This window comes from Mobula hypostoma, chromosome 4 (genome assembly GCF_963921235.1).
Source record: "Mobula hypostoma chromosome 4, sMobHyp1.1, whole genome shotgun sequence".
In the NCBI taxonomy this organism is placed as follows: Eukaryota; Metazoa; Chordata; class Chondrichthyes; order Myliobatiformes; family Myliobatidae; genus Mobula; species Mobula hypostoma.
This window is the reverse complement of record NC_086100.1, coordinates 5,304,942-5,320,600: the sequence shown is the minus strand read 5'-3', so window position 1 is coordinate 5,320,600 and position 15,659 is coordinate 5,304,942. Positions and strand designations below refer to the sequence as shown.

The window sequence follows — 15,659 nt, the reverse complement described above, 5'->3', positions numbered from 1 at the left end:
GTTTTTTCTGATCCTGTTCTTCGCTGTATGAATATAAACGAAGCTGTCCATACTTGTAGCGTCCTTTCCCTGTTATAAAACAGAGAAACCAAAACAGTACAGCAGCGCACGGGCTTTTTAGCCCACGATGTGATACGGAACTTTTAACCATCTATAAAATCAATCAAACCCTTCTTGGGAATATTTCGTATTTGCCATAATTTCTGTAATCCCCATAATTAACCTATAGAGAAGCAAAACATGTTATTTTTTTCAGATCAGATAGACGATTCCTTCACCCCCTTCAGCACGGGTAGCAACCGGAAAACGCAGTTCACCGATTCTAGGCTGCTCTAATTAGCAAAGCAAGGCGCTATTCAAGAGTTTCCAAAATGAAAATTTAAAAACAAATCTCAATATTATTGGTAGAAGCAATTGCTTTTCTGTGCGAATCGGTTTCAGTAATAAGAAAGGCGGAGTATTTAATGGAATTCTGAAACGATAACACGCACAAAACTAAAATTCTCTGGTGCATCTGTGGAGAGAGAAAATGACGGGCTCCATGATTATGCGTTTTCATTCTATTGGTTCCCTACGTATTTCATTCGAACGCACAAAGAGTATTTTTTCCAGCGATTGTTCCATATTATATTAAACAGACTGTTCCCCATTAACCCAGAATAGTTTCATTCGAAGCTGATTGACTTTACGTTCGATGGCGATGATCCCGTTGAAGCTTACTTCGCAGAGTTTCCAGAAAAATGGTACTTTATCGGAGGACTGTGGTTCGTACTATCTATCTGGAGAATGAAAGAATCATAAACATGAGATTCTGCCGATCCTGAAAATCCACTGTAACACACCAAGTGCTAGAACAGCTCAGCAGGTCAGACAGGATCCATCGAAAATAATACACAGTGGACATTTTTGGCCAGGACACTTCATTGGCAGTGCTGATGAAGGATTCAGGCCGAAGCGAAAATTGTTTAATCCCTTAAAATGACCTACTGAGCCCTTCCAGCTTTTTGTGCGTGTTGCGGTGAATGAACAAATGAATGTTTTAATATGCATTCAGCGGAAGTGACCTTCGTATGATCAGTAAATATTTAAAATCCTATAGTCTGTTGCTCCAAGAACGTGTATGCAAGCTGTTTTCTTCAACCACTGCAGATTTTGAGTTATTTTCTTACCCACAGTGCTGTTTGCAAGAGGCCAGCATTTTAACGTTGCAATAGGGAAGAGAAGGAAGAATGTTGTCAGTATATTATCAAGTATGCTGGCGAGTAGAAATGGTGAGTGGATCGGAGGGCAACCTCGATCTGTTGGGTCAGCATGTCTCTGTTGTCTCTTTGAGAATGAACATAGATGTTGCAAACAAAAAAAAAAATCCATATCGAAAATTTCACCACGAGGGAAAAATAAAGCAAAAACACCGTGTCAGAGTTCGAATAAGCACACTACAAAAACAGATTACTGTAGAGAATCCTGAATGAGGCGGCTTCGATGGACTGGAAAAAAACAGTCGATGTCTTTGGACTGCTGAAGGGGATCGACTGGAAACGTCGACTCCTTTCTTTTTGGATGATGCCACCTGCCCGTCTGAATTCCTTCATGAATGTAGGTCTAGTATTCTGGAATCTCTCGTGTTTGCAGAGAATATACGAGTAGAAAATAAACTTTAAACGATGATGCTTGGAAATCAGATTTTTTTTTTCTGATTGGAAACTCTGCGGATTAATAAGGATATTGAAACGATTTTTTGGTTCTGTTCTGTTACATTTTGTCAATTATTTCTGGAAATTTTGAAAAGGAACTTACACAAGTATCTGTTTATTTCTGATTGTTACTTTAAAGATTGACCTCCCGTTCCGCGATTAAGATACAATCCGCAGCAGAAGATCTCGCTACGTTTCAGAATATAGAAAAATTATCTTTATTGCCTTATATTACTATTGATGTTCCTAGCAATCCAACAAACACAAGAGATTCTGTCGATGTAGAAATGCCGAATGCAACATATAAAATGTTGAAGCAGTTCCACAGATCAGGAAGTGTCTAGGACCTGAAATAAGTTGAATATTTTTTAACAATTTTCTGGTGATATTTTCCTGGGCGTTTCACAAGCACTGCGTTCTTCTGCTTATTACTTCAAAGAATAATCATGACATCCTCGAAGGGCAGAATAAATAATCTGTTGCAGGGGCTGAATTCCATTCACAAAACAAACTTTCAATACCGACTTCATCCTCCTTCGCAGGGCTGCGGAAATATCCACTTTCAAATATTTTGTACAGCTGGAACAATTAGATTATTTTTTGAGGGACACAGAAAGGGTGAAATATTGTGGAATAAGACAGTCTATCGAGCTAACTTTAGAAGATAATTTTGCAATCGAAATGATAGATAGTGGTTGGGTCATAACTGGAGCTCAATCAGTGCAGCAAGTCTGCAGTTTTGCTCTGTGGTAGGTCCAACTAGGATCGGTGCTTTACGCTGAGCGATTGGGCACTGAGGTGCGCCGTAGAACAAAGGCATCTGGAGCTACAGGTCCAAAAGTCGTTGAAGGTGGCGTCACAGGTAGAGAGGGGCATAAAACAGAACACTTTTGGCACGTTTAGGCATCGAGGGGGAGAGGAGGAGGAGAGCCTTCCGAGGTACCACCGATGCGGCAGAGAGGTTCTGGAGATGGCTCTGGCTCAAAAGAGGGGAGCTATGGCGTCATAAGTAACTAGCCATCTGGACACAAGCTGAGGTCTGATCAGCCCCGGCTGGGTCACCTGGAGGAAGGTGTATGATGTTGAAAGACCCGAAACACCCGATGATTCCAGGAACATCACTGAAGATGTGTCCAGAAGCATCAGTAGATGTATGTACACAGAATCCAGTTTTCTGTATTCGAGCACACAGACATACAATATTAGCATCATCATTATGTACCGTGTCGTATGACGTGGGCGATCATGGTCTTATTAATGACCATGAATGTTCTTGACAAATGTTTCTACAGAAGGGATTTTCTATTGTCTTCCTTTGGGCGTGTCTTTACAAGACGGTAACCCCAGCCAGTGTTACTGATCCTCAGGTATTTTATACCTGGCGTCGGTGGTCGAGCGTTCGTACATCAGGATTTGTGATATGCTCAAACTACGCATACGATCATTATCCATCTTCTGCCATAGCTTCAGGAGATCCTGATCCTGAATGTTACGCAGATGTCATTTCTCGCTAAAGGGTGAACTGAAGGTATATATTGCCCTATATGCAGTATAAGGCGCGGAAGTGTCACTACAAGCGGAAACATTCACGGATGTTGAAGCAGATTTTGTACTGCTGAAATGTTCATAATTGCTTTTGCACATTTAATGTATCAACTGCTTATTGTTTTCTAGACATACTTTGAATTTCAATTTTATCGCTTTCATGCAGATTTTGTTGTTTTTTATGTTTTGTGCAATTTCACAAAGATGAAGGCGCAAAGGTTTTAAGTGCTTAATTAAGTAAAAACATGTGCCACCCACGCACCTAACACGTACATTACGTTTTTTTTTGTCAGTAGGACTTTCCTACAATAGTTCTATTTTTGCAGTGCGGAGGTTCAGGTACTCCAGTTTCGGGTTTTCATCTCAGGGTTAGCAACCCATACTGGTAAAATTAAAATGCTATGGTAAAACAGTCAAGAACCATTCTACATCTGAAACAACTGATTCCTGTGACCACCTGGGACTTGCATGACTGACAATAGTGAAATCTGAAAGTGTGTGATTGACATGAGCAAGGAAGCCCTGAATACCGTCAAAATAAAGGGCATTCATACTTGCCCTAAACGCTAGAAAAGTAACGAGAATCAAGTGAGTAAATTGGTGGGTTGCTCTGTTCGTTGGGGAGTGTCAGTTCGGTGCTTTATCTCTGAATATATAACTGAATTATAGCCATTTTATCTGATGTAATACCATATGACTTTCTCCAACTGTCCCTTCCACATTTTTCCACTGCGAATCTGATGATTCGTCTTGCTAACCATATATATTAAACTGTATCAGTATTTTTCAAAACAAACTATTAGGGTAATGCAATAGAGGACGTCGCTATCGTTACTAGTGGTGTCACATAGAAGACCACAATAAAATGCAGATAAATTCCTATGCAGCCTTTTATGTCTGCTCTGTCATTCCAAATATGGCCCCCTGACGTCCATTCACCCGCATTCTGCCTGTAACGTTGACGTTTTTGCTAATCAAGAATCTATCAGCCTGCATACGGAATATAACCAATGACCTGGCCTCCACAGCCGTGTGCAAAACATTTTAGAATGTCTCTATACTCTGGCGAAACAAATTCCTTCTCAAACTTTTTTTCTTTTTAATACAAGGAACAGCACGCTATTCTGAAGGAGGGCCCTGTGGTCATAGAGACATCCACGATAGGAAACCTCCGCCTTATATCCACGGGGGAAGTTCCAGAGGAATGGATGGCAGATATTGGTCCCTTATTCAAGAAAAGGAGTAGAGATAGCCGAGGAAATTATTGACCAATGAGTCTTACCTCAGTGGCTGGTATGTACATGGAAACGATCCTGAGAAGCAGGATTTCAGAACTTTTGAAGAGACATAATACGATGAGGAATAGTCAGCATAGCTTTGTCAAAGGCAGGTCATGCCTTACGAGCCTTACTGAATTTTTTCAGAGGATGTGACTATACACATTTATGAAGGTAGATTAGTAGATAGAGTATATTTGGATTTCAGCAGGCCAGTTGATAAGGCACCCCATGCAAGGTTTATTTTTATTGGGAAAGTAAGGATGCATGGGATCAAAAAGGATTCGATTACTTTGTGGATCCCCAAATTTGGCCTGCAGAAAGAAGAAAAAGAGTGGTTGTAGACGGGTCATATTCTGCGTGGAAATCGGTAACCATTGGTGTGACTCAGGAATCTGTTCTGGGACCCATTCTCTTTCTGATTTTTTTTTTATAAATGACCTGGATGTGGAAGGGTCAGTAAAGTTGCTGATGACACAACGGGTGGTGGTGGTGTGGATAGTGTGGAGGGCTGTCAGTATTTACAGCGTGACATCGATAGGATGGAAAACTGGGCTGCGAAGTGTCAGATTGAGTTCAACCCAGATAAGTGTGATGCGTTTCATTTTCGTAGGTCAAATATGATGGCAGAATATAATAATGATGGTAGACTATTGGCAATGTGGAGGTTCAGACGGATCTTGGAGACCGAGTCCATAACACACTCAAAGCTGCTGCGCAGATTGAATCTGTAGTTAAGAGAGATGTATTGACCTGCATCAACCGTGGGATTGAGTTTAAGATCCGAGAGGTAATGTTACAGCTATATAGATCGTGGTCAAACCCCACTTGGATGTGAAAACTATAAAAAGGGAGCGGAGTAGATTTACAAAGATGTTGCCCGGATTGGGAAGCATGCCTTACCACGGGGGTCCCTAAACGTTTTTGCAATGCGGACTCGGTTATTATTGACAATATTCTTGCGGGGGGTGGGGACTGTGGTGTTGCAGGGTTGCCAACGGACAAGAGGAGCAGTCAAATACGTTTCGTTTGCCCCGCGAAAGACTACAATGACCGTGAAGCCTTCCGAGGGCACCGGCGCGCATGCCTGTACGTGGCGTTCCCCCCCCCCCGCCCCACACACATCTTTTCTGGCGATTCTGTTCGCGGGGGGGGGGGGGCGGGAGGTGTTAATCACGAGGGGAATTTAGGCGATAAATGGCTAATACACTCAATTTCTCAATTTCGCTTCTAAAAGGGATTATCTAACGAATTTAATATTAAACACAGAAAGCATATTTTCTTCGCATGAATATAGTGATAAGTCAATTATCAGGAGAGGAGATGGGAGCTTGAAGCAAGTGTTGAACGAACTTCCAGTAGGAGTGGTAAAGGCAGGTTCGATTAAAGAAAAATTGTATAGGTATATGGACAGGAAAGGAATGGAGGGCTACGGGCTGAGTGCAGGTCGGTGGTACTAGGTGAGAGTAGCGTTCGGCAAGGACTAGAAGGACAGAGATGGCCTGTTTCCGTGCTGTAATTGTTATATGATTATATAAGTCACTTATAAGTCAATAGCATCATCACATTTTAAGCAATGTTTGGATATTAAACACACAGCACATATTTTCCCCGCATGAACATATTAAATCATTGCAACACACCAATATCACTAAATCAGTGGGAGTCCTGGGCTTGTTTTCCTGCAACAAGACGGTCCTATCGAGGGGTGATGGGAGACAGCGATACTAGAAGGGGGTTCCTTATGTCCAGTCTATTCCGCAACTTAGTTTTCGTTGCATTCATTGCAGAAATATGTTTGAAATGGAAGCAACGTTTTCAGTGCTTTCTTGGCTGTCTCAGGATATGTAGCCTTGACTTTGATCCAGCATGTCGGCAGAGATGTTATGTCAAACATACTTTTTCGGCCGCCGTCATTTGCAAGCTCGAGGAGTTAATCTTCTTCACGTTTTGACATGAATGACGCGCGGATAATAACCTCACATGCGTAATGGCTCAAAAGTGGGTGACAGGGAATGAGGAAAGGTGCAGCTGACTCCTATCGCCAAATCATATCGTTTCCTCGCTGCCCGGTACCGCAGGCATTGCGGCCCGGCACTGGTCCGCGGCCCGGTAGTTGGATCCGCTGCCTTACCAGATTAGATTGAATGAACTTGGCCGTTTCTCCTTGGAGCGACGGAGGATGAGAAGTGACTTGACAGAGGTATATCAGGTGATGGGAGGCACTGATCGTCTTGATAGTTAAATTCTTTTTCCCAGTGCTGAAAAGGCTGTAACGAGAGGGCACAGTTTTAAGGTACTTGAAGTAGGTACAGAGAAGATATCAGGGATAAGCTTTTTACGCAGAGATTGTTGAGTGCATGGCATTGGTTGCCTGTGATGGTGGCAGAGGCATTTACGATAGGATCTTTTAAGAGACTCCTGGATAGGTATATGAAGCTTAGGAAAATAGAAGGCTATTGACAACCCAAGGTAATTTCTACATGTTCGGCATTGCATTATGGGTCGAATGACCTGTATCGTGCTGCAGTTTTTCTACGTTTCTATGTTTATATGCTGCATTCTATCTAGCCCTTTCAATATCCAGTTTGCTATCCCTTCATTCGTCTTAACTTCAACTAGTCCAGCCGGAGAGCTATCAAACTCATGTCGTGTGTTAACCCTTTCGGTCCCGAGATCCTGAAAGTGAAACTTCTCCGAGTATTCTCCATTTGCAGCATGTTCTTCGTCATTTTTGACGATCTGAGCAGCTCACAGTACTCCACGTGTGTTTCTACCAATGCCATATAAAGTCTTGCCGTTTTAACTTAGCGTTCAAGCTCTAGAAATGAATGCTGATATTCCATTTGCCTTCCCTAGTACCAATTAAACCTGTAGGGTACACTTTTGAAAACGCTTCAGGTGGACTCCCAAGTCGCTTTTTTTTTACTTAGACCAGAATGTGCTTCTTTTTTATAAAATAGTTTATGCCTTTATTCCTTCTCCAAAAGAGCATGTCTTTGGGAGAAAAAAAAATAAAGACTATACTCTATAATTGCACTATAAAATCCACTATATTTCAACTGCCACTTCCTTGCCAATTCTCTTAATTCATTAAAGTCTTTCCTCAGAGTCCCTGCTTTCTCCGCACCACCTTACCATCCCCCACCCCCATCGTACGAACAGCAGACTGGGCCACAAATGCACCAAATGCTTATCTAATTCATTGATAGATAACATGAGGGAAGTGGTCCTAACACAGAGACCTACGTCACGTCACTAGTTACAGAGCGCAAGCCAGAATGGCCCCCTTTTATTTCCACTCTTTGTTTTCTGCTAGCCAACGTTTTTTTCCTTTTTGTTCATGCTAGTATCTTTTCTGGAGTACCATGTGCATTTGTCTTGTTAGGTAGCCTCATGTTGTGCACCTTTTCAGACCGATTATGGAAATTCGCGGATACGCCATCTATTGACGCTCCTTTTCTTTGCTTCACATTATTTCTCATAAAATTCCAATACATTTCTCTGGCAAGATTTTCCCGTCAATGAAACCATGCTCAGTTCTGCCAACTTTATTACGTGTCTCTAAGCACCCTAAAACCTTCTCATTGTGAATGAACTCCAACATCTTCTCAATCAGTAAATGAAGTCAATGTGGCCTATAATTTAATTTGTTTTCTGATTCCTGTCCGTCTGAAAGAGTGGAGTGACATTTGAAATTCATCAGTCCCCCGAAACCGTTGTGAAATCTAGTCATTCGTGAAAGATCATCACTAATATCTACACTTTCACAACTCTGTCATGTGTTCCAGCTAACACCTTCAGAACCCTACGGTGTATTCTTTCTTGTCGAGGAGACTTGTCTGCATTCAGATCTTTCAGCTTGCCAAGAACCTTCTGTTATTAATAGCAACTTCACTCACTTCTGCCTACTGACACGTCACAACTTCTTCATAATGCTCGTGTATTCCACGTGAAGTCTGACGCACAGTACTTATTAGGTCCGTCCAGAACTGACCTCGATGAATGTACTGGCCTGAAATGTCGACTGTTTATCCAGTTCCATGAATTTCAGAAGTACAGAGAACATTTACAAGGATGTTATCGCCTCTGAGGGACCTAAGTTAAAAGGAAGGATTGAATCGCTTAGGACTTTGTTGCTTGGAATGTGGAAGATTGAGTGGAAATTAGATTGAAATATACTAAATTATGAAATCTACTAAATTATGAAGGGTAAATGCAGGCGGACATCGTCCGAGACAACTTATTCGGTTGTGTGGGACTACAACCAGAGGTCATGCGTTAAGGGTGAAAGGTTAAAAATTTAAAGGGAATATAAATAGAAACCTATTCACTCAGAGCGTCCTGATAGTATGGAACTGGCCACAAGCGCAACTGATGTATGCAAAGTTTGATAGGTACGTGGATAGTAAGGAGACGGAGGGCAATGATCACTGGCCAAGTCAATGGGAGTATGCAATTTAAATGATTTCACCATGGGTTGGAAGGAGCCTAAAGTCCTTGTCTAGGAGCATGACTCTAAAGGCTGCCTTACCTGCTCAGCTCTTCCAGAATTTTCTGTGAGCGAGCAGTAAGTGGGATGTTCGGAACATAATAATACTATTTAATTAACTTGCTTAATTTCAGTATACTTAGGTTGTTTCAATAACTAGTTTATCACTTGGGCTGAGACTATACCGTTAATCATTATCTCTTTCTTTAAGATTTCGGAGAAGTCAGAGTTGTGGGCCCGGGCTCACCTTGCGCAGGAAATCTACAAATTAAATATGGAAGTCAGTGGTTGCCCGTCTGTAGCAGTCAATGGAAAGCAGCCGATGGAGAAATGCACTGTCGACAGACTGGATGTTGGTCTTACGACACTTTAGCAATCAGACCTATTACATCCGAAGACAGAGCTGCCCTGCTGAGTAAGCTTCAGTGCAATGGGACAGAGACATCATTGTCGGAGTGTTCGTTCACTGTTTTGAAACAGGAGGACTGCCAATCTGGAGCGATCGGATTCATCGTTTGTAAAGGTATTTGGGCTCTGCATTTTTCTTTATATTATCGTTAACTAAATTTGATCCTTGAATATAAAGGCTATGTAGTTATGGGAATCAACCAAATCGAAGTTCACGAAATGAATGATGCAGACTATGAGATAAATTTCATTCTTCATCTCATAGAAAACAGCAAATTAAAGCTGCTAGAATTGTCTTTTGGGAGTGGATCTTTGACATTTAACCGGAATTTTGTTAAAGTTTGTCTTTGTTGACCCCGTGGTTGGTGCCGGTACTTAGGTCAAGCTCTCCTCCAACTTTCAGAAGTCCCTGCCTTCATTCTGCTGGCCAGGACACAATGTACAGTGTTAGTTCAATGAGTGCAACCTGTCTGCATCACTATTCGAATATGACCGATTTATTATCCCTCTTAACCCCCTTTTCCTCCCATCTTCCATAAACATAGATGCCCTGATTAATCAATAACACATCATCCTTTACTTTAAATATACTCACTGTCTTGGCCTTTATAGTTTTCTTTGGCTAAAACAATTCATCCTCATCTCTTTCAGAAATAGATGTAGCTCAATCTGAGGGTATGCCATCTGATGCATATAGGAAACGTATTCCACTTTATCATTTTGCACACAAATAACCATACCAGAGATAGCACTTCTGCGAATCTGCTGTGGTAGTCTCTTGTGGTCAGCCCTCCTGGTGCGGCCTCCTCTATATTGGTGAAACCCGTCGAAAACTGGGGGACCCAATCGTCGAGCACTTCCGCTCGATCCATCGAGACCGAAACTTCTCTATCGCCAAGATTTTAAATTCTGATTCCAATTCCCTTTCCGATCTGTAGCTTCATGGCCTCCTCTCGTCCGACGATGAGACCAGCCTGAGGGTGCAGAGCTGGATGAGCAACACCTTATATTCCGTTTGGTTAGTCTCCAATCTGAAGACATGAATGCGTATTTCTCCTTCCGGTAGAAAAAAATCCCAATATCAGAATATCAGAAACACTACGCTTCTCTTCGTTTTCCAACCTATATTGAACTGCCTATCATTTTCTCTTAGGTCCTCTCCTCTTTCCTGTTCTCCTATGGTCCTGCCAGATTTCTTCTTCTGCAGCCGTTTACCTTTTCTGTGCAGTTGTCGGTTTCTAGATATCACGTAAATTTTATATTCTGTCGTTTCCCACTTCGTTTCTAGTCCTGATGAATTCTCTCGGCGCGAAATGTCAACTGTTTATTCATTTCCATAGAATGCTATCGGACTTGCTGAGATCCTGTAACAATTTGTGTTATACTCTTGTTGCGATGGGTGATTTTCACTTTGCTAAAATTGACTGGCATCTCTTTAGAGCAATGAGTTTAGATGGTGTGTAGCATGTTGGGCGTTTTCAGGAAGCTTTCTTGACGCAATAGGTAGATATGTCAACTGGGGGACAGGTGCTAATTGATCTGATATTGGGAAATGGACCTGGTCTGATGTTAGATCTCTCAGTGAGAGAGCATTTGCAGGTAGTGATCACAACTCTATCTCGTTTACCATAGTCCTGGAGGGATTATGGACAGAAAATCTGGAAAAACATTAACTGAAGCAGAGGGAAATATGATGCCATTGAGCAGGAACTTGGTATTATAAATTGGGAGCAAACATTCTCAAGGGAATGCACAGCAGAAATGCAGCAGAAATTCAGGTAAGGTTTGCATGGCGTTCAGCATAGGTGAGTTCTATTGAGGCAGGCGATGAATGGTGGAGGGTAAGAACCTTGGTGTTCAAAGGATTTAGAAAATCTAGTTAAGGGAAAATGAAAAGCTTCCGAAAGGTTCAAAAAATTACGTACTATTAGAACTGTAAAACATTACAAAGGTGGCAGGAACGAACACAATAATACACTTACGGGGAGCTAGAAGGAGCCATGAAAATACATTGGTGAGCAGGACTAAAGAAAACTACGAGGCATTCTACAAGTAAGTGAAGAGCAAGAGGATGAGCCGTGTGAGAATGGGATCAATTATGAGTGCTAGTGGAAACATGTGCGTGGAGCTGAAGGACGTAGCGGAGGTACTTACTGAATGTTTCGTTTCAGTATTCTTCACTGAAAATGATCTTGGCAATTATGGAGATGACTTACTTCGGACTGAAACGCTTGAGTGTATCGAAATAACGAAACAGGATGTGCTGGAGCTTCTGAAAGATATTAAGATGGATAAGTCGCCGGTGCCGGACGAGATATACCCCAGGCTACTGTGGGGATGGAAGCAAGGGAAGAGAGTGTTGAGCCTCTGGCGATGCTCTTTACATTATCAATAGGGACGGTAGAAGTGTCAGAGGATTGGACGGCTGCAAATGTTCTTCCATTGTTCAAAAAAGGGAGTAGAGTTAACCCTGCAAATTATATACCAGTGAGTCTTACTTCAGTGGTAGGCAAGTTGTTGAGAAAGTCTTGAGAGAGAGGCTTTATGAACACTTGAAGTGTCATAATCTGATTAGAGGTAGTCAGCATGGTTTTGTCTAGGACAGGTCATGCCTTACCAACCTCAATGAATTATTTGACAATGTAAGAAATCATCTTGATGAAGGTGGAGCAGAGGATGTAGTGTATGTGTATTTTAGGAAGAGATTTTATAAGGTTCTGCTTGCCACGCTCATTCAGAGACCTTTCTTTGTGGATCCATAATTGGCTTGACCACAGAAGGCGAGGGTGTTTGTGGATGGTACTCAGCTTGGAGTTTCGATGACCAGCGATGCTCCGCAGGGATCTGTTCTGGGTCCCCTCCACTTTGTGATTTTAAGAAATGACATGGATAAGGAAGTAGAAGGGTGGGTTGGTAGGTTTGCTGATGGTAGAACAATTCGGCGTGTTGTCCATACTCTGTGGGGTTGTCAGATATTACAGCGGGACATCGATAAGATGCAGAACTGGGCTGAGAAATGGTCGACGAAATTCAACTCAGATAAGTGTGAAGTAGTTCATTTCCGTAGGTCAAGTTTGAAGACAGAATATAATGTTAATGTTAAGACTCTTGGTAGTGTGGAGGGTCAGCTAGATGTTGGCGTCCGGGTCCATAGGACACTCAAATCTCCACCGCTGCTTGATAGTGCTATTAAGAAGGTGAATGGTGTGTTGGCACTCATCAACCGTAGGATTGAGTTCAATAACCTTGAGATAATGTTACAGCAATACAATACATTGGTTAGACCCCACTAAGAGAACTATGTTTCGTTCTCGTCACCTCACTACAGGAAGGATTTAGATGCTATAGACAGAGTGCAGAGGAGATTTACAAGGATGTTACCTGGATTGGAGAGCATGCCTTATGAGAATAGGTTGAGTGAACTTGGCCTTTTTTTGAAGGGTGACCTGATATAGGCACTGATCATATGGATAGCAAGAGACTTTTTCCGAGGGGGTAGTTTCACAGTGCTTGGCGGAAGAAAAATAGGGGATGAGGGTGAGAAGTTGTTCACACAGAGTGTTGTGGGTGCGTGGAATGCACTGCCAGGAACAGCGGTAGAGATAGATACAATAGTGTTTTTTTTCAAGAAACATTAGATGAGTAGCTGGACATTTTAAAAAAAGGACTTTGTGGTAGTAGAACTCTAGGCTGCTTCTAGAGCAGGTTACATGGTCGGCACAACACCATGGGCCGAACGGTCTGTAATGCGCTGCAGATTTTCAACAGTATGTTCCATTTCTATGTTTTACAATAGCAATATGTATTGGTGATGTTTTTGTTTCTTCAATGGGGATCGTGTTTCTCTAATATTTTATCTTCCGCCTGTTAGTCCGTGATTCATCTTATTGCTTCCGCAAATTTCACTGAAGCGATTAAAACGCCGCATTTGAAGAAAATGCCATTTTAAAAGTGGAGCCATCTACAATCGAACTGCTCGATTTCGCTGACCGGGTGCCTCGTCTGTCCACTCCCCAAAGTAATGCGATACTCGAACTGTTCTGGGGCACCGATGGCGTTAGAATGAAGGTCTGGATACTGCGGGAATTCTTGCAGTGTTGCAGCAGGATGTTGGCGAAAGTAGGCAATCCAACGAAGTAGAGCGATTGGTCAGATAAGGTCAAACAAATCATCCTCTGACTCCTGGTTTATCCTCCATCCCCTTTTCAATCCCAAGTTGCATAAGCCAGTGCAATTATGTCGCAGTTGTGATAAGAAATCGCTTTTTCTATGGATCCACAAGCAAATGCTGACAACGATCGCATGCAATCCATTAAGAATATAAAAAATGGTTAAGGCTTTTATTATCAAAATTCAATCTATTTAAATTCAACTTTAACAAATGGATTTGAGAAGCATCCGTAGTAATTGGGCGACTCTAGGACCAGAGGACACAGCCTTAAAATGCAATGACTTTTCTTCAGAACAGAAATGTTTTCCAGTTGGGGTTGGTGAATTTATGAAACTCATCGCCATATACGTCCTTGGGGATATTTAAACCTAATGGCACAATGTGGTTGATTGGATCTTGATTAGTTAGGTTATGGGGTGAATGTTCAGGAATGGGGTAGAGAGAGATGATAAATGAGCTATAATGGCACGGAGGAGCCATTTTAGGCTGTATGGACGAATTTTGCTAGAATGTCTTATGGATCAAATAAAATTGATAAAAGTTTAGTTTTCATATATATTGAAATTCACAACTTTTTGAAAATATGAACTGATGCAGAAGCGAAAAAGAAGTCTGGTAGTTCATGACCTGCGGCGCTTGCATGTTTCTCTGTTTAATGACGAAGCAGCATTTCATTTGGCGTCTAGTTTGCTGAGGGTCGCACACATTGAAATAACATGCACTGCCGACCTGAGGTAGCTTACCATCTGTCGCATCTCCTGTACATGCTGAATAGTTGGGCACATAGATCCCAAAAGCCGGTTCCTATTCAGAAACAACAGAGGCCTGGGGCGGTGGCGGGGGTGGGGAGGGGGGGGGGTAGTGACGACTGAGGACCACTGATCTCCGAAAATCAAGATTACTAAGGCAGTACTTGGTGCAGGTTTTTGGAAGTTCGACTGGCACTAATTGCTAAGTGATAATAGGAGAACAGAGTTATCATTTAAACCAGGTCCACACTCAAGATTAAAATGGTGAAACTTTGCAACAGCTTTTCCGGAGTTGGACTGCGGCTAATCGCTCAGTGGTAATCATTCGAAAGGGCGAACGGATAAGAACATAAGAAATAGAAGCAGCATTAGGCCGTCTGTGTCATCGAGCCTACACTGCCCTACAGCAAGATCATCGCTGATCTGGCCCTGGTTTCTTCTCTAACTGCCTGTCTTTTCATCACAACCCTTAATTCCTCTCCTATGAAAAATCTACCGAACCTTGTCTTAAGTATATTTCCTGAAGTTACTAATAAAAATCGCAAGCAGAATTGGATCGGTCATTGTTGTAAGTGTGGCAATACTTAGAGTGTCTTCAGCTCACCGGCATTCTCGACATCGGCTCAGGCGAGGTAAGGTATCTGACAAGTTTCAATTTTTGTTCTTAATTCTTCATTCCTGGTCTTTGAGGACAGAGCTGTGAATGGCAACATGAGCTGTGTTTTGTACTGTGTTTTAGAGGTGGGAATTCTGGGTGACCTCCAGTCTTCCGGATAAACACATCTGCACCAGGTGATGCAAGCTGAAGCTCTCTGAGGTCGTATCGAGGAACAGGAGCTGCAGATCGAAGACCGGCTCATACAGGAGAATGAAGAGGTGATTGTCGGGAGATACAGGGAGGTTATCGCTCCCAGGTAGCAGGAGACATTTAACTGGGTGAGTCTCAGTTGCAGGAAGGGAAATGCGCAGCCGGTGCAGAGTAACGCTGTGACCATTCCGCTCAACGATAACTATAACAATTTAGATACTGTACAGGAAAACACCTGAGAGTAGACAGCCGCAGTACCGGGTCTCTGGCAATGAGTGTGGTGCTGTGGCTCAGAAGAGAAGATAGATGAGAAGGAGTGCAATGGAGGGGGTAGATTCCAGAGAGAGAAGAATATAAACGAGATTCTTTGGGCTGGATAGAGACACTCGGATGTTCCCAAGAGTCAGGATCTGGGATGTCATAGATGGGTTTCCGGCGTTCTCAAAGGTATGGATGACAACCGGATGTCCTGCTTCTTAATGAAACAAATATAGAAACAATGAAAAGGTTTAGAG

General features: G+C 42.4%; 1 protein-coding gene across 1 annotated transcript in view; it reads left to right on the top strand.

Annotated features, from left to right (window-relative positions):
- Window positions 1-15,659, top strand: part of LOC134345051 (deleted in malignant brain tumors 1 protein-like) — an 82,430-nt gene that overhangs the window by 21,891 nt on the left and 44,880 nt on the right. Inside the window, exon 5 of the mRNA XM_063045184.1 lies at window positions 9,220-9,531. Coding sequence (XP_062901254.1) covers window positions 9,220-9,531 — 312 coding nt within the window. The remainder of the gene's footprint in view (window positions 1-9,219; window positions 9,532-15,659) is intronic.